This window comes from Bos grunniens, chromosome 26 (genome assembly GCF_055505025.1).
Source record: "Bos grunniens cultivar Pamir isolate PY7600 chromosome 26, Bosgru_T2T1.0, whole genome shotgun sequence".
In the NCBI taxonomy this organism is placed as follows: Eukaryota; Metazoa; Chordata; class Mammalia; order Artiodactyla; family Bovidae; genus Bos; species Bos grunniens.
Window position 1 is genome coordinate 48594370 of NC_141190.1, and position 27075 is coordinate 48621444.

Below are 27075 nucleotides of genomic sequence, written 5' to 3' on the forward strand. Positions count from 1 at the left end.
AAGTGAAAAGTAAAAGTGAAGTCGCTCAGTCGTGCCCGACTCCTAGCGACCCCATGGACTGCAGCCTACCAGGCTCCTCTGCCCATGGGATTTTCCAGGCAATAGTACTGGAGTGGGGTGCCATTGCCTTCCCTGCAGGGAGGCCTGGCGTGCTGCAATTCATGGGGCTGCAAAGAGTCAGACATACCTGAGCAACTGAACTGAACTGAACCCGGGAAAGGCTGATGAAGGGTGGAGTCAGGGAGTAATTGTCTGCATCTGGTCAGTGGGTCCTGGCGGGACCCTCACTTTGGGCAGGGCTATTTCTATCAGCCTCCCCAAGAGCCACTGTCGATCCGTCTTCCAGGTGTGGGGTGTGCTTCCTGGCTGTTTGCTGGACCCGTCTCTTGAGGATTTCGGCGGAGCCTGTTCTGGAGTCTGGATCTAACTGTACTCACTGTGCTGTATGAATCAGTGCAAACAGGGATTGGGTTATTGAACCAGGGGACAGAATTATAGTGAGTCCCCTGTGGAGGCTAATTACATCAGCAACACAAAAAGCACGTGTTTATAACATAGAGGTTCTATCCACACACAGGTAGGAAACTTTATTGACTAGAACGTCTTTCTCCTGGCTTGATTGCAGACAAACCTCTGATACTTTGATACTCTGGGGTTCTTCGGGGGTGAGGACGATTCTGATTCACATCTTGCTGTCAGGAAGACAAGTGTGAGAGCTTTGCACTTCCCCACCAGCCCTGCTGGCCCAGCTCTGCGGTGGCTGCAGCCAGTGGCCTGGCCTGGCCTGCTCTGCAGCAGGCATCTCTTGGGTTTGGCTGCTTTGCCAGATTGAAAAGTGTTTCTCTCAGATCTTCCCACCTGTTCTCACATGTTTCTTATTCTCTTAAGTCAGTTAAACTTTGCCCAACTGTAGGGGTGGATAAAGAATGAGGTTATTTTCTGCTACGACATATTTAAGCTGAAGCTTCCCAAGACATCACAGTTGTCTTGAGACGTGACACTTCATTGTGAGCACCAGCCTGCCAGCCTCTGCTGCTCCGTGACAGGCTGTCACCACAGAGCCCGGGACTGAGTTGGTGCCTCAAGTTGGGGAACATCTTCAGGTTGTGAGGCGGGAGCTGTCGGCAGTGTGGGCTGAGGACCCAGGGGTGACCTGGGCCAGAGCCCCCCCGCCGTCAGACCTCCGCACGACTACTTTCCTGGCGGATGTGCACACAAGCAGTCCTAACAGTAGTTAAAAGTTAGGGAAAAGGTGGCATTTTTTCATTTTTTTTCTTCACAGTAAATTATAAGCAGCTCATTCTGTGTCCTTACTGACGTTCCATGCCATGACTGACGTGGGGATGCTCTGAGATTTGGGGAGTCAGGGGCTCAGGTGTCAGCCCGTGGCTGGGATCCTGTGGCTGATGTGGCTCCCTGCCCACCGGGCCACATTCTGTGCACAGGGCACCGTGGCTCCGGGTCCGCGTGGGACTCAGGGTTCACATAAGTAGCTTGAATCCTCACGGGGACTTGTACCTGTGAGACTCGGGGGTTTCCTCAGGACTCAGGCTTCCCGCGAGATTTCGGGATCCACAGTGGACTCGGGATTCCCTTGGGACTCAGGGTTCCCGTGGGGCTAGGAGTTCGCGCGAGACTCTGGGTCCCGGGAGACGCAGAGTTCACGCGAGATGTGGTGTTCCCGCGGAACTCAGGTTCCCGTGAGAATTGGGGTTCTTATGAGACCTGGGGTTTCCTCGGGACTCGGGGTTCCCACGAGACTCGGGGTTCACGGCACTGTGGAGTCGACTGCTCTCCCTGAGGTGAGTGCCCGGAAGCCCGAGGGGCGTCGTCTTGTAACAGCGTCGGATGCGCCTTCTAGGTTAAAGGGGCAGGAGAGACCAGTCAGCCTTGAGCGCAAGGAGCTGTGGAGGGGGGCGTTCGGCGGCAGGGTCCGCTGTGCGCGGCGCCTCCCCCAGGACGGCTGCGGTCAGCAGCGGGGTGTCCCGCAACGCTGCCCTGCGAGGCCGGCTCCTGTGCGCCCACAGCCCTGGGGGGCCTCCCCGCCGTGGCCGTTGCTCCCACCTCAGGAGCCCCCAGGGGTGTCGTGCCGCTTCTGGAGCGGCGAGGGGACCTGGGACCGGGCGTGAGTGGCACTCAGGGTCACCTGCAACCTCCCTCTCCCTTCTCGGGGCCCTGGCGTGCGGGGCTGAGTCGGCCAGACTCAGGCCGCGTGGGACCCCGAGGACCAGGCGGCAGGCTCGGCCGCGTGGAGGAGACCTGCGGTGCGCATGCTGCCCTCTGGCGCGTAGTGTCCGCCCAGCGCTGCTCCCAGCCGAGCCCAGAGGCCCGGCCCGTTAGAGCAGAGGAGCAGCTGGAAGGAGGGGTCGTCCTGCAGAATTAAGACTTCCGGGCCGTGTTTCCAAATCCTGCTCCAGTGGCTGTGGATGCAAAGTTCTCATCTTGGCTCTGACTCTCTGGGCTCCTCGCAGGAGGTCTGGGCCTCGGTCCTCCTTGTAGCCTGCTTCCTCTGATCATTGGTGCATCTGGCCTTCTGGCTCCTGGTACATTGGTTATTAAAGAATAGCTCTTCATAACCTGCTCAAACTAACGCCTTGGAATGGAGCTTCTCCCATCTTTCACCCTAAGCCCCCTGAGAGGAGGAGGGCTGGGGGCAGTGGCTAGTGCTTCCCGGGTCTGGGAACCCAGCAAGTGGGAAACATCTTTGAAGTCTCCTTTTTCACCTTAATAAAAATGTGGTTTTCGTGTATCATTCTCATTTTGGTGTTCAGTTTTTCTTCCCTGAAATTAATCAGCTGGGCAGGTGTACAGCGTTTCACTTGTAGTTTTGTGTGGGTAGGCTCCCCTGTGTACCCGGAGAGTGTGTACACTCAGGTGTGAGCATGCTGCGACCCCAGCCTCTCACTTCACTGCTTTGTGTAGATTTGAGTCTGGTCTTCAGTGCTTTGATTAGTAGGAAAGCTTTGTAGGGAACATTTTTAACGGTTGTCGCTAATACACTTCTGAAAAGACCTTTATTGGTCTCACTGTAGATGGTTCTGGTATCATGCGCCAATTTTTGGCAAGATGCAGAGGTATTTTAGCTAAACTGTTCGAATGGATATGTGTGCAGTAGTTGTCACTTTGGTATTGTACCTGGAAATATTTTTCAAAAATGCCTGAAGTTCCAAGAAATTTCTGGAGTAGTTTGTTAAGCTGTACATGTGTTAGTTTTCTGCACTTTCTCTGTGATCTGTTTCTTTTACACACACACACACACACACACACACGAGTTTATATTCCAACTGCTTCCTAACTAATTTCTGTGTATTTGCACAAATTCACAACAGCCTTTGAGCTTCAGAACAGAAAAGCAGTTACCTTCCTGCGTGGTGTATACCTTAGTTTGCTAACAGGAACAAAAATGAAAACTTTAGAAAGGAAAACTGAGTTTTAAGTATAGTTTTAAAATGTAGATGGTGCCTCTTTTCTAGAAATGGTGGTTTTAAAGACCAGTGAACAAGTTTCCTAAACGTCCCTCTAACACGGCAGCTCTGACAGGCAGGCATTTTCTCAGCTGTTTTTATAACATGCTGCTTGTAGCTGGGTTGTTCAGATGACTGGCAAATGCTTATTTAACAAGACGCACGTGTGTGTGATGCTGCGGGGCTGAGCTCCGCCCTGGCCCTGACTCCCCAACTGTTGTTGTGACGAGTATTCTTCAAGACCAAAGTGTGGTTAATCAGGATGGTGCTCTGCCACGCAGGGTCGGCTCCAGTGATGAGAATGAAAAAAAGCACAGATCGCGTGTTCTCAAAGTCTGTATATGCTCGGAACAGGCAGAGCGCAGTATGTATGGGACCCGCACACCAGCAGGTCTCATTTGAAAGCCTAGCCGGGTATCTGTGATGCAGAAACATACATGTCAGGGCCGTAGCAGAAGGCTTTGGGGTGATTTTTTTTTTTTTTAATTAGGAAGATAAACTTTATTTTTTAGAGCAGTTTCAGGTTCACAGCAAAGTTGAGCAGAAGGTACAGGGAGTTCCCATACACCCCTTGCCCCTCCCCACCATCACCCCCCACACACACATTGATAAGTTTGTCCTTTGTTTAAGTCAGGGTGTACTCTCGGTGGTGCTCTGCACGGGTTTGGACAGCTGTGTTCAGTGTAATGTCCTGCATCCACCGCCACCGCAGCCTCCAGAACGGTTCCCCACCCCGGAAATCTGTGTTCTGCTGTTCCACCCTCTCTCCCCCAACCCTGGGAACCACTGGCTTTTTTACTTTCTCCACATACTTGGAATCACAGAGTATGCAGTCTTTTCAGTCTTTTTTCACATAGTAACATTCATCTAAGTTCCTTCCGTGTCTCCTCATGGCCTGATGCCACGTTTCTTCTTCACAGTGACTGATAGTCCATTGTCTCATGCAGCACTTCAGCCACTCCCTGAGCGAGGGACATGTTGATTGCTTCCAGGCTTTAGCATTGTAATAAAGTGGCCATAAACATCCACTTGCAGGCTTTTGTATAGATGTGAAGTGATGTTTTGGCACAACTTCTGGATCTGTTCTAAATTTGATATACCAGGTGGCAATGCCAGTATTTTGTTTGGTAAAATCATTTCAACCAAATTGAAGCTTTCTTCTTGGTTGTTAGGGCATAATTGAGCCATATTTTGACTTTTTTGGTGGAAAGTGACCTGATGAAATTCCACGGTGGAGACCCCGGCCTGGTGGCACTGTGAGCTGGGTCTTAGCCACGGGCCTGGGTTTTTCCCTGGTGTTTTCCTTCTTGACTCACACACCTGGCGGGGACCAGTCCTGTCCACTTTCTTCTCCACCCTCTTTGGCCAGGCTTATTAAGAAGTGATCGGTAGGCGTATTTTTTCTCTTGTAGGGGTTTGACACGTTTTTTTCCTAGTTAAAAGAATCCCTCACACCTGATTGTTAGGTGGGCTGATCTTGAGTAACGAGGACAAAGGTGCTTCCCTGATGCCTTTTTTCTTATCCTCTGTTCAGCAGGGTGATTGTAAAACTGGTCATCTTTTCATGATGACTTTGTTGATGTCAGAAGGAGCTGGAGCTGGGTTGCTGGTCATCTTTTCGTGATGGCTTTATTGATGTCAGAAGGAGCTGCAGCTGAGTTGCGCCCCTTTCCTACATCAGTCCTCAGTGCCAGCGGGCTCCCACTTCACACACGTAGCAGATGGAAAGGCCGGGAGGCCTGAGGTGCGGCTCCTGGGGAGGCCTGAGCTCTGCTGTGGGCTGAGCACTGACTCGGGGGCGGCCTCAGGAGCACACGTCTGAGCTCCATGTTTGTGCACTGCGAGGAAGAAGGCAGGCAGGTTTTCTTTTTCCAGCCTCTCTCTGGTCATTTTCATTGTGCAGGATACCAATACTAGAAATGGTTAAAAGTGGAAGGTATAGGACTGTGAAGATGGTTCTGGAAGGACAGTGTTTAAACAGGCGTGGCTGGCCTGGAACGCTACAAGCAAAGGAGGAGGAAGACAGCTTGTTACTGGGTTTCTTGCTTTTGATATAGTGGGAACCCGGCCTCTGGCGCCAACTGCTTAATTCAGAACATTAAATACCATTCATGTTGAAAGGGAGATGAAACGAAATTCACTTAGTTTTTTCAGAGGTCTCCAAATAGCCATGAAAAATCAATTTTTTTCTGCCACCAATTAATGTCAGCCACTCTGTGGCTTTAGGTGGCTGCCATGATGATGCAGGGAGCTGGGCCTGCCAGGCCTCCAGGCTGGGGTCGCGGGCTTGTGCTTCACCGGAGTGGAAAGGGGGGCGGGCTGGCTGCTTAACCCCTTCTGTGTCCTGAACGTGGCCTGTGGTGCTGTCCTCCTAAAAGCGTGGGGTCGCGGGCTTGTGCTTCACGGGAGTGGAAAGCGGGGCAGGCTGGCTGCTAAGCCCTTCTGTGTCCTGGACGTGGCCCGTGGTGCTGTTCCCCTGGAAGCGTGTGGGCCTGGTTCTACCTGCGGCTGGGGGCCTCCATTAAGGAAGTCAGGTTTCCCACCATGAGAGCAGGCCCCTGTGGCTCTCAGGAAATATTCAAAGAACTGACTTGTCACAGCCTCCGCAGGACCCTGTAGCCTAGCTCTCAGATCACACATGTGTGGGTTTGGCATGTTGGGAACTGATGGTGGGCTTTGGATGGTGGGCTTCCTCCTGTCCTCCCACGGGGCTCCCCAGGCCTCCACTTGGCTGCTTCTGGAAGAAGGGCCCGCCAATCGCCGTTTCCAGGACAAGCCCCTGTTTTCCTCAGCTGTAAAGCTGGTGCTTAGGAGTAATGATGGTTGGGTGGTAACTTTTCCTCCTCTTTCTGGCTTGGAAACCAGCATGGCCTGCTGTTACTGGAGCAGATTCTGTTATGAACGCATCATAACCCTGTGGGGTGGTTACAGCATCCCAGACACCGCATGCCCCTCCCCTGCTCGGGAGGCTCTTGGGTCCTCGGTGCTTCCGTTTGTCCCCTGCTCGTGTCCCCACAGGAGCTGCTGCCGTGGGCTCCCTCTGACGGGGGTCCTTGCCCTCCCGTGTCTGCAGCCTCCCGACCTCCCAGGCACCCTGTGCTCCCTCTGGCTCAGGGCCTTAGCACACAGACCTGCCTGCCAGGAATGCCCCCTCCTCAACCCCTCCCTCAGAAAATGTGACTCCCTTTTTTGTGTAGGCACCTCTTCCAGGAATCCTCTGGCCCTCAGACCCCAGCCTGTCATTAATCCTGGAGTTCTCCTTCTGAGTCCTCACATCAAGTATACTTGACTGATTTGGATAATTAGCTAATTTATTCAACAGCTATTTACTGAGCACCTATGATGCATTCTAAGTGTAAGTATACAGCGTCAGCTTCCTTGATGGCTCAGACGGTAAAGAATGTGCCTGCAACGCGAGAAACCCGAGGTTCGATCCCTGGGTTGGTAAGATCTCCTGGAGAAGGAAATGGCAATCCACTCCATTATCCTTGCCTGGAGAATTCCATGGACAGAGGAGCCTGGAGGGTTACAGTCCATAGAGTCGCAAAGAGTCAGCTATGAATGAGAGACTACACTTTCACTTTTCAAGTTGAAGAAAACAGGAAATCCTCCCAACCTTGGCTTGAAACGGAGTTTTCTTTTTCTCACACAAGTACAAGTCTGGCCACAGACAGCACTGGCCTGGTGGGGCCGGCAGTGTCGGGGCCAGAGGCTCTCTAGTCTCAGCTTTTACTCAACGGCTGCCGCAGCTCCAGGCATCACATCTGCAGTGTCAAGAAAGGGAGAGAGGGGAGGAGATGGTGCCAGCCACACAAAAACTTTTTTAAAGTTAAAACAGGCAGACTTCTCCTTATTCATTGGCCAGAGTTGTCACGTAACATTTGCTACCTGTATTGGAGCTTACGTTCTAGTGAAGGCAACACATGGCAAATGAAATAAATCTAGTGTAATTTTATGTGACACAAGTGCTATGAAGGAAAAGAATGGGAAAGGATGGATAAAGGAGATGGACTGTTTCAGGAAGATTTCTCTGAGACAGTGACCTTTGAGCAAGATTGTGAACTAAGTGGCGGAGGCCGCGGTACCAGTATGAAGGAGGCGTTTCGAGCGGCCTGAGTGGCGGCGCCGGCGCTGAGGCCAGAGCCGTGTCTGTGCGCAGGCGCAGTAGACGCGGGTGAGTTGCGCTCCCAGCCAGAGGTGCGGTCAGAAGGACGGGATGGCCCCAGGGTGCTGCGGGGCTGTGTAGGCCTCATGTGTAGGAGTAGTGATGGGAAAGGAGAAGATGTGATTTCTTCCTTGGGTCTTTATTTTGTTCAACCATATATTCTTCTTTTTTTAAGATTCAGTTGTTCTTGGCTCTGCTGGGTCTTCTTTGCTGCGCACAGGCTTTCTCTGGTTGTGGCAGGTGGGGGCTCCTCTCTCATGGTGGCGGCTTCTCTTGATGCAGAGCGCAGGCTCTAGGTGTCCGGGCTTCAGCAGTCGTGGAGCCCAGGCTGAATCGTCCCCTGGACCAGGGATCAAACTGGTGTCCCTTGTGTTGCAAGGCCGATTCTTAACCACTGGACTACCAGGGAAGACCTCCCCCCCCCCTTTTTTTTGTAAGTCAAATAAAATTTCATACCCCAGAGTTTTTATTTTACAAAGAAAAGTAGTAACAGTCCTTTGTTTGATGGCTGTGAGGTTGAGACAATGATAAATGTAGAACATTTGCTGACATCATCTGTATATTATGTTGAATTTTAATAGTTTTTATCCTTGGAAAAGAATTTCAAATTTACTGTAGAAAACTCAGAACATGCAGGTAAGAGATGCAGGTAGATACTTTTAAATCATTCTACCATATCTATATTGATAGTCTAAAATACACTTTTACTTCAGAGCACTTTTGGATCTAGACAAAGGCTGCAGAGATCGTTCAGCAGGATTTGCTTTCTGTGGGTAGTTTTCCTCCCCTGGCGGACCGCGTTTGTCTCATTCCAGTTGTGAGCCCCCGAGCCTGGGGCTCATGTATAGGGCGCTTGAGTATTGTTAGACATTTACTATTAATCCTTACTCATGGCGCATTATGCAGTCTGCCTTCTCTCCCGCACGGGTTGAGCTCATCCTCAGTCCTCGAACTGTCTCCATGGTCTCCACCCCAACTCCAAACCTCTGTGCCCACCCATTCTTTACATAGCGGCCAGAGAATGTCTTTGAAAAGGCCAACCTGGTGGATTTGTCCCCAGCGTAAAGCTCTGGGGCGCCTCAGGGACAAAGCAAGGCTCAACGCTGACCCACGGAGGCCGTGTATCTGCCTGCGGTTCTCTCTGCAGCGGCTGGGCCTCCTCCCTGGCCCCCTGGCTCTGCTCCTGGGCTCCCTCCCCACCCGGCCGGCTTCCCACGCTCACCTTCTCGCCTGGCCAGCTCCTTGTTGTGATTCCAGTCTCTGTATAGATGTCATGTTCTCCAGACCTTCTCAGCTGTTCCCCTGCAGCAGGCTGCCCTGCTCCCCTGGGGCAGCCGCCCTCCCCGCCTGGCAGTAGCCTGGCCGTGAGTCCTGCCAGGCTGCCAGAAGCCTGCTTGGCCCTAGGCTTGGTGCTTGGGCCGTGAATGTTGGAGAGTCTGCAGTGAGCAGCGTGTTTCCTGGGTCTTGTTCCCTTTGCAGCTTGCTTATTGGGGTCACAGTCATGGCCTTCTCTGGGCGGGCGTCCGTTGATGGGATTCCCTCTCAGAGCTGGCGGTGGGTTGGCCTCCGGGGCCTGGGGGCGTTTCTGTGGGGGTGTTGGGCAGGCCTGCCACATTTGTAGGGCTCAGGGTTCCGTCAGCTTCTTTGTGCCGCCGTGTGCATGGCAGCCCCGTGTGTGTCTGGCATTGTTGTTTCCCAGACGGCACCTCCCACCAGCCTGTGTTGAGACGCCCTGGCTCCCTGATGTGTTCGCCTGCTATTGAAACCGCGCCCTTCTTGCTGCCCGGTTCCAGCCTCTGAGGGTCCCTCCTGGTGTCTGTGACGCCCCCGTCTCTCCTGCTGGCTTCCCCCGACCCCTCTGCGAGGCCTGCCAGCTCCACGGGACCTGTAGCACGCCTGCTGTTTCGGCCTGGGCTTGTCTTCAGCACACACTTCACGCCAAATGGCCCAGCGCTTCTGTCCTGGGGACACATTATCCATTACATAGTAGGATTCAGTATTCAGCTAATTTTTACTCTTGCTCATGGAAGGACTCTGTGCGGAATGTCCTGGTTGTCTACAGGAAGGGAAGTTGTGCACAGGCTTCTGTGGAGTCTCAAATGCCATTTCTGGCAGAGTTGGTATAAAATATCGTAAAAATTGCAGCTTTTCTTTTTCTGGCAAAGTAGCCGTCGGTGGGTTATGGTGCATTATCTGACGAGCAGGGCGCTGCTACTGCACTTGAAAGCCCACAGGCGCTCCTGGAAGGACAGCCAGGCCGAGGCCGGAGTCCTCGGGGAGTCCTCACGTTCAGGAACACTGAAGTAGGCTTTGATTTCCATCCTGTTTACCCAGTAAGGAAGTCTAAGGAGCTCACTCCCTCAGACTTCACGTAACTACATGATCTGCTGCATGGATATGGCTGGAAGTGACACACCACTTGTTCAGAACTGAGAGTTTGAACTTGCCAGGTATTCCTGTTAAGAGTGAGCTGCCCTTTGTTGGTTCTTGGCGTGATTGGTGGTTGGCCCCCATGCTCTGTGAGGCCGGTGGAGCTGGTTCTGAGAGAGAGAAGTCAGCCGCACGCAGGCTGTGAGTTGAGCCCAGGTGGTGGTCCGGGCAGTGCTGTGTTGGCAGGTGTGTGCCGCTGCAGACCACGGGGCAGCACGGCGGCTTCGGGCCGAGCTTCAGAGTCCTCGTGGTCCCCTCAGAGGTGGAGGGGCTGGAGTGTATGGCTGTTACTTGGGCCAGAGGCAGCCCTTCCAGCTCAAGAAGCTGGCTGGCTGCCCTTCCCTGCATTCCAGGCCAGTGGCCTCCGAAGTGCAGCCAGTCTGGGCTGTGCTCAGGAAGCTGGCATGACATGCCAGGCCCTTCTCCCAGAGGAGCGAGGAGGGGCCCAAGCTCGCTCGTGCTCCCAAGCGGGGGAATCCCTCGTGCCCCTGCGCCCTGAGTCACCTTCGTTGCCTGCCCCTGGCTTGCTCTGCACACCTGGACGTGTCTCTCCAGCCTTTGCTCGGAGTAAGGGTGAGGGTTGGGTGTGTGCCGAGCCGGACAGAAGTCCTTTCCAAATGCAAGAGTACCTGGCCCACCCCATTCATGGCTTTTCCCATCTTTTCCAGCTGGGCCCACAAAATACCCCAGTGAGGTTGGCGAAAACAGTATTACTATTCCTATTTATTGTTGAGAAAATTGAGGCCTGGGAAGGACATCACCGTTTGACCTTTCTCTTGGTTGGCGCTGTGCCAGTCTTACTTTCTGTAGCAGTGCCAGTCCGTGTCCTTGAGGGGGTCCGACACAGACAAAGCCCTTCTGGCAGCTGTCCTTCTTCCTGGACGCTCGACGCAGGTGCCATGGGCCTGGCCCCACGCCAGCTCTGAGCTCCTGCCTGGGCCTCGAGTCCCGGGACACGTGAGAGGGAGCTCAGGCAGCAGGGCACTGACAGTGGCCGCAGCATCCTGTTCTCTCTGGGCGGCGGTGCCTGCGGGGCCTGCCGCGTGCCTGCAGTCCCCGGAGCTCCCACAGGTGTATCCTGAGGCTTGGTACCGCCTGTGGCTGGACGGTGGCCAGTCTTGGTTCCTACTGTTTTCTGAGCTTCTTCCCAGAACTTCTGTGAGTCTTTCAGTAAATTGCTTTTGTGCTTAAATTAGCCAGTACCGGTTTCCCATGCCTGTAAGCAGGCGAAACAGCCTGACGGAGGCCAGTGCTTCTGAGCAGGAATGGGTAGGGGGCAGGGGTCGGTGAACAATTGGCGAGTACTTACTTGGTAGAGAAACAAAGCTGCTTTCTTCTTATCCCCCTAATGCGCCCTTGAGCCTTTGGAGTGATGCTGGAGCACCATGGGGTTTCGGGAATGCCGCTTGACGTCTTCAAGGCACGGCTCGTTCTTCTGTCCTGGGCTCTTGGGGGGCAGAGGCGGCGATCAGCGTGGCCTTACATAGGGAAAGAGCAGTTGGCCAGGTGGTGGTGGTCAGGCTCTCTCTCGCCCTGTGGCTGCCGGCTCCTGCCCCACGTTTTGTGAATGTGTGATTATGTAACAGCTGAGGTCACTTACAGCACTGCACACGCGCAGTACCCTGTGTAAGCAGCACCTGAGACGCCCTTGTGGCTGCGTCTGCTGGGTCAACCTCGAGAGGAGAGGCTCCAGCATGTCTGCGGCTGCTGCTGCGGCTGCTGCGCCAGCCTGCAGAGATTAAACATGTCTGCAGTTCCTGTGGCTCTTCAGGTTTTCTTCCAGCTTCCCTGCTCTTGCCTGGCCTACCCTGGGTTCAGCGAACAGAGGTACAGCAAGAGACATTAGGAGCAGGTGGAAGGCACAGGGAAGGGAGAAGAACCTGGGGCAAGAGCGGGGAGGTGTGCTGAGGTTTCCCAGTAAGGTAGACAGCAGGCTGCGTGGTGCAGACTGGACAGTCAGGGACGGGGCAGTCTCTGGTGTCCACACCCGGAGACTGGAGCCCTCGATGCGTGTGAGAGCGCCTGTGGCTTATAGGGCTGCAGGACAGCCAGTTGGCTCGGCCCCTGGAGCGTGAAGGCAGCCACGGCCAGCAGCCTGCAAGTGGCGAGCATGGGTGTATCCCAATAAAGCTTTATTTACAAGGCAGGTGCTGGGCTGGGTTTGGTCCATGGGCTGCAGTTCACTGGCCCTGCTGTGGTCCCTTCACGTCATTAGTGTTTTAGCTGAGGGGTGGTTGGCGTGGGAAGAGCCCAAGTGTAATGAGTGCCGGGCGCCCTTCCTCAGGGAGGTGAGAGTTGGTGGGGAGTCCTGGAGGATGGGGTGGGAATGAAAGAGCTGACAGTGAGAGATGAGTGCCTGTGGAGGTGCAGCTGGCGAGGTGCAAGGGAACGCGTTGTCCAGGGCAAATCCGGGTCTGGGTGTGGGCAGGGATGGGTGGAAGTGCTGTGTACAGGAGAATTTATGCAAGGTGACAGTTTTGGTCAAGTTCATTTGGAGTGTTTTCGGGACACAGAGGTCGAGAGAGCAGGTAAGCAGGCGAGCTCAGAGGGTGTACCCTAGACCGCTGTGGCTGAGGGTGGAGCTCTGGAGAGAGGAGTATTAGTAGAGGCAGGGCAGGGGTCCATGCGGGGAGGAAGCAGCCCAGTGCTGCTCCGGGCCAGGTGGGCTTCCCACAGCCCTCACCTCTGGAGTCGAGAGCTTTGTTTTTAATGTCAGTCGGCCTAAACCGTGGTCCTGGCTTCTCACTGCTCTTAGTACAGCTTCTCTTTCTTGTAAACCTTTGCTGAGTTGACCAAAATTAACATCCCTCAGAATTCACATGGATGGTACATCATGGGATAGCGGTTGTACACTTCTTTGAACAAGTTCTTCCTCACCCTTCTGGTTGCCACTAGACCCCCCTCCAAAGCCCTTCTCCTGAAATGGAGAAGGTCACATGCAGAAGGTCAGAGACACAGATCTTGTTCCCAGCTGTGTCCCTCCTGTTCTAAGAGGTGAGAAGGGATGAAGGGCTGCCCTATTGCTAAAGTCCTTACATTTTGGGTCCCTTTAAAAATTGAAAAAAGGGGACTACCCTGACAGCTTCCCAGGTGGCTCAGATGGTAAAGTGTCTGCCTACAATGTGGAGACCTGAGTTCGATCCCTGGGTCAGGAAAATCCCCTGGAGAAGGAAATGGCAACCCACTGCAGTTTTCTTGCCTGGAGAATTCCATGGATGGAGGAGCCTGATAGGCTCCAGTCCATGGGGTCGCAAAGAGTTGGATACGACTGAGCGACATCAGTTTGTAGCTGAAATTTGTGTGCTTTCCAGAGCGAAAGAGCCGTGTCCAGCGTGCATCTGCCTGGCCAGCCACCTGTTAACACGGGGGCCATTGTGTTAAGAGCAGAGTTGAATTGCACTGTTTCTGTAAGTTCACTCCATAATGCTCTATTGTTAAATATACTTTATTCAAAGTATTAAATGGTTTGTCTTTAGTTGTCATTAAAAAGTTGTTGGTAATTGTTTTATTTTAAATAGTTTTAGGGACTATTTAAGAGAAGCTTTAATTTCATCTTTGACTATGCATTGGTTAAAGATAAATGAGAAGAAAGGGAGATAGTAATTTAAGGAAATGAAAGGAGAATGCATTGCTGTTCTGTGCAATTACGGTAATTTTCTGTCTCCAAAGTAACTGTGTTATAAAAATGACACATTATGATTAAATTCAAAAAATGGGAAAGAAAGCTTCGGAAGTGTTTCATGTCTTATATAGCTGGGGCTTCTGTTATGCTTTAGAAGTGACCAGACTCTTTCACATAGGCTTAACTGTAGTAATTGTTCTCTCTAGGTACTTGGGAGAATGGACGAGACCTGTGAAATGAAATACAAAGTGGTGGACAGCCCTCTGGGGAAGTTGGAGATCTCGGGTTGTGAGCGGGGTCTGCACGGGATAAAGCTGCATGGCGGGAAGACCCCAGACACTGGGTGAGTGAACGTCCTGTGTGACACCCACGGCCTGTGTTTAGAGCAACAGAGAGCATATGGGTATTGCTTGCTCGCCCCTGACCACAGGGTAACACGAGCCCCATGCTACAAATCACAGAAATTAGCATCTCGCCAGAAATGGTAGGGCCGTGAGTGTTATTTTCAGCACCTGTGCTTGTTGCGCAGGCCCCTTCCACCTCTGATCAACCACAGCAGCATAACCTGGAGTTAGGAGCCCCAAGACATACTAATGTGTACATACACAGAGGTGCCGTGAGCATTGAACACTTTGATTCTTAAATAGGCTGGGGGGATCCCTCTGGAAATTTGGTGACAGGGAGCTGCTTGCCTAGTCTTGATTTTTAAATTGGGACCAGCCTTCACTGTTCATCAGCTTGCCAGGTGAGTTTTATTCCAGAGTCCTGGACTCGCTTAATCAGGAGCCCCACTGGGGCTCTTGGAAATGGTGTCTGACGTTGGCGTGTGTGTGTGGCTGAGGGGAAGGGTGGAAAATCCCCTTTTCAGAGGAAGTTTAGCATGTTGCCGTTTCTAATGGAACTCCCTTCTCCCTTTTTTTGAATGCTTTCTGGTATTTTCTCTAATTGTAAAAACATAAAGTTAAAGCACTTTTTAATGTTTTCTTGTGAAATGTAACATTCCATTTCCTTCATTCATTGATTGTGAATAGCAGTTGTATTAAAATTGCAGTTCTTGTTATTTCTGACAGAAGAGGGAAAAACCACCCACTCCTCTGCTCTGTGTTTGTCTTAACTGGCTAATAAACACAATGCCAGGAACGTTAGATAAAGAAAATACATAAGAAACATAAAAATTGATTTAATGGACCCCTGTCAGAGACGGCCGTAATGAGCACAAGTGCAGTAATAAATATCAGTTTTCGCCGCCTCTGTCGAGATTTTTCCTGTAGAGCTGCATGTTACAATCAATAGTCTTTTTTAAGACCAAAAAATAAGCAAACCTTTGAACTATATGAATACAGTCTTCTCTATTTCTATGAGAACCATCTGGCTGTAGTGCTCAGAAAATCACAGGCACCAAATACTTAGTAGAGAAAATGTCATTTTGTCCTTTAGCATGTTCGTTGCACAGTAAATCACAGAAATTGTGTGTTGAATTTTTTTTTCTTTTTTTTAAAGACACAGTGAATTTGGGGAAGAAAAGGTAGGAGGAAAAGCGCCTCTTAAAGTGCCCCGGGTGCCAGTTCCCAAGTGCGAGCGCGGAGGGAGGACGCGGCTCAGCCTTGCTTCTGCCCTCTGTGCTTCTGCGTCGAGGAAGGATCAGGCTGCGTTGCAGAAAGCAAGCTCCTCCACCAAGGGCTTCGCGAGACGCGGCCCATTTCTCTGGGGGAGAAGCACGGGCGGGTGGGCAGTAAGCTGAGTCTGCTGGGGGATGGTCCCTGGAGTCCGGCCCCCAGCTTTCCCCTCGGCATCTGCAGGCTGGGCTCTGGGTGCGAAGTGCCACAGCCCACTCCCGAGCAGAGCTTGGAGAGGAGAGGAGGCCCTCCCGTTTCAGAGCAGCCCTGGCTCCTGTCTTACCTCACTGGCCACACCAGGCTGGAGTATGGAGGTGGCTGGGTGCTGGCTGAAGTTAAGGCTTCTGCATGGAGGCGATTGGTGTGTGTATTGGGGGGGCAAACCAGGGATCTGTTACATGTGGTTAATTTCAAGGGAAGGGGAGTTCAGAATTAGAATAGCATAAAAATTATCTCTGTGAGTACTCAGATTTAACAATTTCGTTTACAAAACCAAGGCAAAAATTGCATAGTATTGTAAAATCCATAGATTTTTAAGTCATAAAGTTCAGTGAGTTTTTGCAGATATGTAAAGCGATGCAACCACCAACCCAAAGCAAGATATAAAACACTCCAGGAAGTTCCCTCATGCCCCCTTTCAGTCAGCCCCTCCCCCTGGCATCCAGTGTTCTGATTTCCGTCATGCTGGGTTAGTTTTGCCAGTTCTTGAAATTTACACACATGGAGCCATACAACATACACTATTTTTTTATTTGATTCAGTGATGTCGTCAGAGTTCACCCACGTTGTTCTGTGCATCAGAAAATAGTTCATGCTTTAAGAAGTAGCAGTTTGTTATGTGACTGTACCACGGCTTGTTCATTCTCATGTTGCTGGACAGCTGAATTGTCCAGTTTGGGGCCACCATTAATAAAACTGCTAAGAGAATTCTTGTTCAAGCCTCTTAATGGACAGATGTTTTCATTTCTCTTGAGTGAATTCCTAGGTGTGAATTGCACGGCTGGATTGCATGGCAAATGGATGTGTAACCTCCTAAGAAATTGCCAGCACTTTCCCCCGTTCACCATTTTTGCGTTTTTACCAGGGATGTTGGAGAGTTTGTGTTGTGCCCTCGTGCTTGGTGATGGTGGTTTTTAGAGGTTTAGTCATCCTGGTGGGTATGAAGTCTGCGCTCTCTCTGTGGTGACCTGCCCTTTCCTGCTGACTGATCTTTGAACACTGTTCTCAGTAAGTATTCATTGTGAGGCAGGTCTCGTGTGTTTTTAATTGGTATTTTCAATTTGTGGTTCTGTTTACAATTTGGTGATCAGATATTTGTACTGATCATTTTCTCACATTTGGGGACATGTTTTTATTTTTCTACTAATGTCTTTAGTGAATAGTTTTTAATTTTGAGGAAGACCAACTATTTTTTCCTTTCTGTTCAGCGTATTTTGTGTCCCTAAGAAATATTTGCCTGCTCTGATTTCACATTCTCAATTATTTGAAAAACATAATTTTAGCTTTTCCTGTTTAGATAGGTATTCCATCATCTCGAATTAACTTGTGAGGTTCTCAGTTTTTTCCAAGTTACTTAGTTGTTGCAGCATCATTTGCTGAGGGAAGGGAGTGGGGAACCAATTCCTTTCTCCAGGGAATTGCCTCGGTGCTTTTCTTGAAAAACAGTCACATGACCATACATGTGTGGGTTATATGTGTCTGGACAGTGTTTTGTTCAGCTGATCTTTTCATCCATTCTGTGCCAGTGCTACACCGACTTGATGTAGCTTTGTGGTAAGTCTTTGAGTCTTCCAGCCCGCCCCCCGCTTTTTTTTCCTGAAAGATTGTCTTGGTTTCTAGGTTTCAATTTCCCATATGACTTTTAGAATCAAGGTGTCAGTTTCTCCAAAAATGCCTACTGGGATTTTGATTGGAGTTCATTGAATCTATGTATCAATTTTGGGAGGGTTGACATCTTAAATTAAAGTTTCCAGTTCATGATTGTGGTTTATCTCTGCATTTGTTTAGATTCTATTTAATTTTTCTCAGTAATGTTTGGTAGTTTCCAGCTTGAAGATCTGTGTGTATTTTGTAAAACTTATTTCTAAATACTTTGTTTTTTGACGATACTCTAAATCCGCTTAATTTCTTTCTTTCTTTTTTTTTTTTTACTTTTAAACTACTGCTGCCCCACTCCAGTGCTCTTGCCTGGAAAATCCCGTGGATGGAGGAGCCTGGTAGGCCACAGTCCATGGGGTTGCTAAGAGTCGAACAAGACTCAGCGACCTCCCTTTCACTTTTCCTTTCCTGCATTGGAGAAGGCAATGGCAACCCACTCCAGTGTTCTTGCCTGGAGAATCCCAGGGACGGGGGGCCTGGTGGGCTGCCGTCTGTGGGGTTGCACAGAGTTGGACACGACTGAAGTGACTTAGCAGCAGCAGTGAACTACTGCTGCTGGTACATAACACTAAATTCACTTCTTAGTTCCAGGAATTCTTTTGCAGTTTCCTTAGGGTTTTCTCTGTAGAAAATCATGGTGTCTGTGAGTAAAGGTGCTTTGCTTCTTTCTTTCTGGTCTTTTTGCCTTCTGTTACTTCTGTTGCACTGACTAGAACCTCCAGTCTGACAGTGAATAAACGTCATCACAGTGGACCTCCGTACGTGTTCCCGGTCGTGGGGGAACAGCAGGTGACTGCTGCCCTTGTTGGCTTTAGTAGGTGACCCCTCTCACTCTGAAAGCGCTTCTTCAATCTGTTGAATTTTGTTAAACAGCTTTTGTGGATTTGTCAATATAATCATGTTTTTCTCCTTTGTTCTTTAAATGTACAATAAGTTAATTTTAGGAGCCTATATCAACCTTGAAACTTTGTACCACGTCATTTAATTCACGGTATAATCTTTTTTTCCCTTACATATTGCTGGTTTAAAAATGCTACTTTGGGACTTGCCTGGTGGTCCAGTGGTTAAGAATCTGTGGGTCAGCTCAGGGGAGACCGGTTCCCTGGTCCAGGAAGATCCCACATGCTGTGCAGCAGCTAAGCCCGTGGGCCACAACTACTGAAGGCCACGCGCCTGGAGCCTGCGGCCTCGACGAGAGAGGCCGCCTCAGAGAGAAGCCACGTGCCCATCTAGAGGAGAGCCCGCGCGTGGCAACAGAAAGCCAGCACGGCCAAAAATGAATAATTGAAAGATAAATGTGCCGTTTAGGATTTGTGTGTTTTAAGTTCGTGAGGGGTGTTGTATATAACTTTTTCTGGTGATGTCTTTGTGAGGTTTGGGCATTTGGGTTTTTCTGTCTACATGAAGTGAATTTGGAAATGGCCCCTCCTCTGCTTCCAGAAGAGTCGTGTCGTGGAGCCTTTTCCTCAAGTTTGCTGCCCTCTGGGTCTGGAAGGAAGGCTTCTGGTAAGACCTGCTGTTTGAGAGAAGGGGGTGCTGCCCTTGCCCACCTCTAGGGGGCTCTCCCACCACTTGGCTTTTTGTAGGTAGAGCCATTTGCACCCTCCAGGGCTGTGTCCTCCAGCTGCTGTGGTGGGGGTGGCCAAGGGGCTGTTGAGCAGAGCGTCCTCAGGATGGTGGTCCCTGTCCTCACCCTCCTGAGTGCTTGTGAGTCCAGCATCGGTTTCCTCTGAGGCCTTGCTGCGTTCTTCAGTAGGTCAGTTAGAAGTTGGCCCCCGGCATCTGTCTGTAGTGGAATTCCTTCCACCCTTCTGTACAAAGTAGGATTCCTGCTTCCTGTGTTAGTCTGTTTACTTGTACATATGGCTTCATAGAGTGGTCATTGATTTCATTTTTGCATAAGATCCATTACTCACCTTTCCTAAAAGTGGGAGTGAGGAATAGCAGTTTGGAAAGTGGTGTAATAGTCCCACTCTTGTAGCTTGCTGCCAGTGTCATTTCCATTAACAACTGTCTCGTTCAGGCTTTTTGCAAGAGCTTGACTGATCCCCCCACACCGTCTTCTGTGGCAGCAAAGCTTTGGACTCATCGTTATTCGCCACAATGTCTAAAATCTAAATAAGGGTAGGAGGATATATTTCTACTTCTAAGGTTATTTTGGGCTTATTTGATTTTCCATAAAGTTGATCATAGTATTTGATTACTTGAAAATGGACTGTACCACCCTGGATTATACTTAATGTTATGGAAATAGGACTTTTGGATCTGGGCGGCTAGAGAGAACTAAGTGGATGTACTTTCATGTCTGTCAAAGAGTTATCTTTATTTTTCATTTTTTAATTTGTTCTATATAAAGCTTTTTAGAAAAATACCAAATGCAAGTGAAAAAGTTATAGGCCAGCCAGAGTAAACCATTGTAAAGCTTTCTGTGTGTTGAAAAATTTAAAAGCACATGCAGGCTGTTTTCTGCTTGATAAGAATATATAGTTCGGGATGATGTTGTCATTCCTGCCTCCTGGTGTCCGGCCTCGCCACCTCTGGTGTTGAGGATTGGGAGGAGCATGGAGGTTAGGCGTTATCTCCTCTGAGGACTTGGGTGGCCAGCCAGCCGAAGGGGATGCACCAGAACCCCCTGGGGCCTGAAAGAGTGTCATGGCAGGGCCTCTGTGTTCCTCCTAGGAGGAGGTTGACCTTCGGGCACACTGCCAGGCTTTCACCTTGGAAGGTGCTAACGCCCTCACTCCCCTGAAGGAAGGAAGATGCCTTTGAGGCCTTCATGAAGGGAAGTTGGACTCAACGTCTGATAGAGTCCATTGGTTTGAACGGACAGTGACTGCTGGTTTCCGTATGCATTTACTGCTTTTCTGTTTATCTTTAAATATTTAAGGGGACCATCAAGAGAACGTGAGGCTGTCGGGGGTCTGTCTGGGGTTGTCGACCCTGCTCAGCCTGGGGCTGCTGCATGCTGAGTGGGACCTTGGTGCCCTTTGGTCTGCTGGTTCCAGGTCAGGATAGATCCTGAGAGTCTGCACGGCATGAAAACCTTCCCTGGATGCTGCTGAGCTAATTCTTCCCAACAGATTGGGTAATTTTAATACAGACATAGCACTTGCTTTATTGTAATTGGTCTTTCAGGAAGAGAAGGGTATTCTTAAGGATAAACACCTGAAGAAGTGCTCCCGGGAAGGGGCGCTGGAACGGGCGCCACAGGAAGTTACCTGCAGCCAGTTTAGGTGTCTCATGGCTTTTCTCCAGTAGCTCGAAATAATGATTTGTGTTGTGTGTGCTGAAAAATATAATTATTTTATTTTACAGAATGCTCCTTAAGGAGGTCTCTGGAGTCAAATAAGCATGTCTCTGAGAGGAGAACTTGCCAGGCTCTGTGGCTTCACACAAATAGTCTGTTTTTAGACCAAGTGCTTGGATGCCCTGGTGAGCCTGCGGCCTGGCGGTGTCGAGGGGCCTCCCTCTGCGCGGTTTCTGGCTCAGGGCTCAGTTATCAGGAGCGTGTGGGGAATCCCTCTCCTGACTTAGGTCGTCAGTAGCCCAGGTCAGATTGTGCAGGCACTTCACTCCCAGGGTCCTGTACAAGCGAGACACTGGCATCTTCAGGCGGATGGCTGACGCGGTGAGGGGCAGCGGAGGTGGAGCTCTCGGGGAGTGTCTCGGGAGGAGTCCCTGTCCCCAGACGGGCCGTCCGGGGTGGCTGTGCGGCAGCGTCTCGGGGCTGCTTTGTGAGGCACAGGTGAGCGAGCGCACAGTGTGCCTTCGGTTGACTGCAGGGCCGCATGGTGGGTGACCGGCCCTCTGCGCGGGGCCCCTGGGGGGCTCCTCCTGGGTCGGCTCTGCAGCTTGTACCACAGAGAAGGTGGGTACAGGCCCCCGCACCACAGGCTGGTGCCACATGACCACAGAAAGGAGTGATGCGCACGTTACTGTGCGGTTTCTGACCCGGAAAAGAACAAACAGGCTTCGCGTGGCTTCACTGGCTTTCACCCTCTTCTCTTTCTTTTCCCCTTTCCCCTAAGTTTTTAGCCTGTTGCACAGGCTCTCTGTTGCCTGGGCAGGGCGAAAGGTGGGAGCAGGGTGACTGGGCATTTTTAAGCAAGTGTTACTGAGATTTAGAACTTTCCAGATCCACGTAAGAGAAAAGAGCAAGGCGAGAGTTTTATTTGTCGGTCTTACTGCTGCATTTCAGGGTGACAGAAACGACAAGACTTCCACGCCTGTGTCCGTGGGTGGGTTCATTTAACTTTCAGTTTGCCAGGGTCCTCTTAGAAGGAAGAAATGAACAGTTGAGTAACAGCTACAAATATATGAGTTCTAAATATGAACTCCAAACTGTCAGAATGAGGTTTTTTTTTAAACAAGTTTCCAACAATTGAAGTACGGGAGCACTTAAGAGTAAAGGAGGTATGTTGGCTGATTTCGAGCAGAGGGAGTGGGTGCTTTCCTCTGTGGCATGGGAAAAGTCCTGAAATCCTCTAGATGTTGAACCTCCCCTCTCTCCATATGCCTGCTTTTGAAAGGCTGGCACTGCAGTTTTCCCAAAGAAGCAGGTCTCCTGTGGCCTCGACACAGCTGCGAGAAGCCTCGACCGCTGCGAGGCCTTGCCCTTGAGGAGGAGACGCAGGCTGAGCGGTGTGTGCTCCCTGGAGGACGTTCCTGGCAGCACCCTCACTGGGTGCAGGACTCGTGAGTCAGACCGCACTGGGTTTACCCTCGGCAGGAGGGCAGTCGCGACCTGGCTAAAAGCCTTGGGCTCTCCCATACGAGGGTGTCGTACAGTACTTCTCCTCCTCTGACTTTCTTCACTCGGTATGATAGTTTCTGGGTCCACCTGTGTCGCCGCAAATGGCGTTATGTCGAACCTAAAAAGAAATGATGCAAGTGAACTTAGAAAATGGAAAGGGACTCATAGACTTAGAGAAGGATCTCAGAGTCGCCTGTTGTTTAGTTTCTAAGTCGCGTCCGACTCTTTGCAGCCCCATGGACTGTAGCCCGCCGGGCTCCTCTGTCCATGGGATTCTCCAGACAAGACTACTGGGACAGGTAGCCATTCCCTTCTCCAGGGGGCTCTTCTCGACCCAGGGATCAAACCCGCTCGCCTGCATTGGCATGCAGATTCTTTACCACTGAGCCGCCAGGGAAGCCATATTTAAAGTGAATGACCTACAAGGAGCCACTGTGCAGCACATGGACCTGCTCAGGGTTATGTGCAGCCTGGGTGGGAGGCGTTTAGGGGGAGTGGACACGTGTGTATGTATGACTGAGTCCTTTTGCTGTTCACCTGAAACTTATCACATGTTAATCATTTATACCCCAATACAAGATAAAAAGTTTCCAGAAAACCCAGGGGGCTCTTCCACATTTTCTCCAAGCAGCAACTCTCACCTTAAGGAAAGGGTGTCTGATGTGTGGGCCTAGACCGTGTGCTCTCGTGGAGTTCCCCTCAGGACCTGTGGTCTCGCAGGGCCTGTCCTGGTGGAATTGGCCAAGTCAGCAGTGCCCCCGTGGCCCCTGGGAGGCGTCCCTGCCATGTGGTGGTTGGGCCTGGACGCTGCAGGCCTCCTGCCGCCTCCCGGATCATCTGCCTTGGTGCCGCCCCTGTCACTGTGCCTGCTGGCCAGCCCCCTCTGGCCAGTCCCCTCTGGCCAGCCTGTTGGCAGTCCGCACCCTGTTCCATGCTCTAATTAGCTGTGGTTGGGAAAGTTGGTTAAAAGGCTTGTTCAGATTGTGAGAGAAAGGCGGTTAAACTCTGAGAGAAGCAGTGGAGTTTATAACCGTGTTGTAACACCTCGGAGGTCATTTCCATTTTCTTCTAGAGCCCTTTTCCAGAGGGGTTGGCTTGCCAGGACTCAGGTGTCAGGGCTCCACTCAGATGGGCCGGGCCTCACGCGAGGAGCTGACTGCCGGCTGCCGCGTGCAGCCCCTGGGCAGCTCCCGGCCCTGCACAAGGGCCCTTTGTCAGCAGAGGAGTGAGGGGGTGAGGGGGCTGCTCCCGGAGTCCTGGGGGAAGGCTGCGGGGGGAAGAGGTGATCTCTCTACTTACTCTGGTTCTTGGCACTGACTCCACGACAGAGCTGACCTTTCCTTCCCTGGTGCTGCTTCTTGACATGAGCGGTGGAGCAGGGCCTGGAGACAGGCCTGGTCAGGGTTTAACAGTGAGAATTGGGGTCACTTTTGTGCTGGGTGCCTGGATGTGGGGGCTTCCCTGGGGGCTCAGCTGGTAAAGAATCTGCCTGCAATGCAGGAGACCCCGCTTTGATTCCTGGGTCGGGAAGATCCCCTGGAGAAGGGATAGGCTACCCACTCCAGTATTCTTGGGCTTCCCTGCCTGGATGTGAATGTCTTTGAAGTAGAACGTTCACCAGTTCACGTCTCATTTGAAAATTTCGGCTTAAAATTAGTGTTGTCAGAATAAAACAGATATGGTGGTGCGTCTTTCACGTATTTGCCTTCCTAACATGTGATGTGTGCACCATGGACATACAGGTTGTTCATGCTTACATGCTGGTGTTTCAAGCTCGTCTGGTGGCACTGTGCCCGTTTCATGGGGGACAGAGCTGATGATGCCACACACGGGCTTGGTGGCTAGAGCTCAGAGCCACTCCTTCAGACTCTCTGCTCTGTGCCTCACGGCACCCCCACTCCGCTTTGTGAACATAGAGCTGTGTGGGGTCTGAGACCGCTGACTGTACTTCTGATGTTTTGCCTTTGGATTTTATTTCCAGAATTTTTTTGTCGTTCATGTATATGTAATATTTTCTGGTATTTAAACCATCTGCGATTAGTGAATAATGTTCAGCTTTTGTTTTCAAAATGTTACTGTGGTTTAAGCTGTAAACTCTCAAAATACACTTGGTTTGTTAAATTTATTTTCTTTAAATTGTGTCAGTAATTAGGTCAGCTCCTTGATACTAACGTACAGGATCGTTCTTGAATGCTGATCAGTTTAGAATTTAAATTGAGTTAAAGGTTAAATGAGTTTAATTTTTGAGTCGAAGTGAAGCATTGTCTGGTGTCAGATTCATCTAGAATTTTTATTTCCAGTTGCTGTATCAAGCGACAGAAGTGGGTCTTGCTGTAATGAAAACGTTGAATAAATTTAGGATTAAGTTAGAGTCACTTCTTTGTTCACTCAAAGCACATGAGTGCCTGCTGTGTGACAGGCCTCGTGCCGTAGGGACACACATTGGGCACGGTGCAGTAATGAATGAGACGGCTCCACCTACACGGAGCCCTCGCCCAGCACAGGACAGGCCTGGTGGGCGGTCAGCTGTATTCCATCCTTCCATGGGGGGGTGTGTGTGCACAGACGTGGAGGTCGTTGCAGTGGTCAGGGGCCGGGGTGCGGGCCTGAGCCCAGTGCCTTGATAGTAGAGCCAGACTGCGACGTTGTCTGTGGTTGGCCAGTGGGGCCGGTGTCCGAGGGCCGCAGGGACCTGGCGGGGGAGGCGTGTACAAGGGCCCAGGCTCCAGCTTGTCATGATGGGGTGATGGTGCCGGCTCTCAGGGTAGGCTATGGGGACGCCACAAGGAGGAGAGGAGCGTCTGGAGGGACAGTTGAGTAGGGAGCTGGTCAAGAAGCAGTACCAAAGAAAACTGAAGGAGAGGGAAGACATGGGAGAATGGAGGAGGATGGAGTTGGGGGAGGTGGGGGACGGGCCATTTGGCGGTCGTGTTGAAATTGCTGTGGACCTCTGCTCCCTTGGTGTCAGACTCGCGGGGGTCTAATACTGACTTCCAGTTTCTTCCAGTCTCTGATCTCGGAAACCAGCACTTCCCAGCCAGCTAGTTTCAGCTTTACTGGTGGAATTCAGGGCAGTGGTGGTGGTTCACCAGGTGTCTGCAGTGGAAATGGCTCGATCCAAAGTTGAGATGGGTCCCCCATAGCGTGGAAGTGCTGTGCGAGGGGCCCAGCAGGGACCTAGACCCACAGTGCCAGCAAGTGCACACCCAGTGTCTGCCACCCTCTCTCAGCGCATGGAGCTTCGTGTCGGGTTGGGGGACAGGAGCCAGAGAGCGTTGCGCAGTTCTTGGCGTCTGAGTGCTGCTCTTCTCTGCAGTGTCCCTTTGGGCTGAGCTGCCTCACCGCTGCAGCTCCAGGCAGTGGGGAGAAGCGCTCAGCCTACTCTCTGCCCAGCGTCTGTGTCTTGGCTTTACCTCCTCCGTGCTGCTTGCTTCCGGAGCTGTCACCCACTTATTACAGGTCTTTCTTGGTTTCATTTTACTAGTGTGTCTCCGCTAGTAAAGTAATGCTCAAAATTCTCCAAGCCAGGCTTCAGAAATACGTGAACCGTGAACTTCCAGATGTTCAAGTTGGTTTTAGAAAAGGCAGAGGAACCAGAGATCAAATTGCCAACATCCGCTGGATCATGGAAAAAGCAAGAGAGTTCCAGAAAAACATCTATTTCTGCTTTATTGACCATGCCAAAGCCTTTGACTGTGTGGATCACAATAAACTGTGGAAAATTCTGAAAGAGATGGGAATACCAGACCACCTGACCTGCCACTTGAGAAATCTGCATGCAGGTCAGGAAGCAACAGTTAGAACTGGACATGGAACAACAGACTGGTTACAAATAGGAAAAGGAGTACGTCAAGGCTGTATATTGTCACCCTGCTTGTTTAACTTCTATGCAGAGTACTTCATGAGAAACGCTGGGCTGGAAGAAGCACAAGCTGGAATCAAGATTGCTGGGAGAAATATCAATAACCTCAGATATGCAGATGATACCATATTTATGGCAGAAAGTGAAGAGGAGCTAAAAAGCCTCTTGAAAGTGAAATAGCAGAGTGAAAAAGTTGGCTGAAAGTTCAACATTCAGAAAACGAAGATCATGGCATCAGGTCCCATCACTTCATGGGAAATAGATGGGGAAACAATGGAAACAGTGTCAGACTTTATTTTTTTGGGCTCCAAAATCACTGCAGTTGGTTACTGCAGCCATGAAATTAAAAGACACTCACTCCTTGGAAGAAAAGTTATGACCAACCTAGACAGCATATTCAAAAGCAGAGACCTTACTTTGCCAACTAAGGTCCGTCTAGTCAAGGCTATGGTTTTTCCTGTGGTCATGTATGGATGTGAGAGTTGGACTGTGAAGAAGGCTGAGCGCCAAAGAATTGATGCTTTTGAACTGTGGTGTTGGAGAAGACTCTTGAGAGTCCCTTGGACTGCAAGGAGATCCAACCAGTCCATTCTGAAGGAAATCAGCCCTGGGATTTCTTTGGAAGGAATGATGCTAAAGCTGAAACTCCAGTACTTTGGCCACCTCATGTGAAGAGTTGACTCATTGGAAAAGACTCTGATGCTGGGAGGGATTGGGGGCAGGAGGAGAAGGGGACGACGGAGGATGAGATGGCTGGATGGCATCACTGACTCAATGGACGTGAGTCTGAGTGAACTCCGGGAGTTGGTGATGGACAGGGAGGCCTGGCGTGCTGCGATTCATGGGGTTGCAGAGAGTCAGACACGACTGAGTGACTGAACTGAAGTGAACTGAGAGCCCCGATGTGTCTATTTAGAAGCATTTCCCTGACACCCTCCATGCGATCTACACATATGCATACACACCCCAACCTTGGCCTGCAGACTGTGTTCGGTGCACCTGCAGATTCCGAGGGGTTCCGTGGAAGAACGTTGGTCCTCCTGGAGCGGCATGTACTCTAACTTTGGCATCCGTTGGCAGAATGCTCACACGTATTGTGTGTTGGGAGAATTAGAGCCTTCTTGCTGTGATGGTGCTTGTCAAGCTGCTGCTCGTGTGCCTTTCTCCAGAAGGCCCGCCTCTCCATCCTCAGTGGCCGACAGAGGTGAGAGTGCCCTTGCTCTGCGGCTCCTTCACGGGACAGTGGGTGTGTCCATCGCTCCTGAGGGAGTCGCCATGGGAACCC

The 27075-nt window shown here is 51.0% G+C and overlaps 1 protein-coding gene and 1 long non-coding RNA gene across 10 annotated transcripts in view; one reads left to right on the forward strand and one right to left on the reverse strand.

The window, feature by feature from the left end:
- The window catches only part of MGMT (O-6-methylguanine-DNA methyltransferase), a 277222-nt gene that overhangs the window by 37895 nt on the left and 212252 nt on the right, over positions 1 to 27075 (forward strand). Inside the window, exons 1-3 of one of the 9 annotated variants that reach the window (XM_086378111.1) lie at positions 11668 to 11886; positions 13371 to 13466; positions 13888 to 14024. In XM_086378111.1, the coding sequence (XP_086234237.1) occupies positions 13900 to 14024 (125 nt within the window). In that variant the 5' untranslated portion in view covers positions 11668 to 11886; positions 13371 to 13466; positions 13888 to 13899. Of the gene's footprint in view, positions 1 to 647; positions 1803 to 10894; positions 11218 to 11667; positions 11887 to 12222; positions 12588 to 13370; positions 13467 to 13887; positions 14025 to 27075 lie in introns of those variants that run through there. The other 8 variants (XM_086378105.1, XM_086378108.1, XM_086378112.1 and 5 more) reach the window with 8 other exon arrangements.
- LOC147344552 (uncharacterized) lies at positions 556 to 11599 on the reverse strand. Its single transcript, XR_015155448.1, has 2 exons — positions 11369 to 11599; positions 556 to 7228 (listed from the first exon to the last, which is right to left on the reverse strand). It is a non-coding gene; the product is annotated as an uncharacterized LOC147344552 (long non-coding RNA).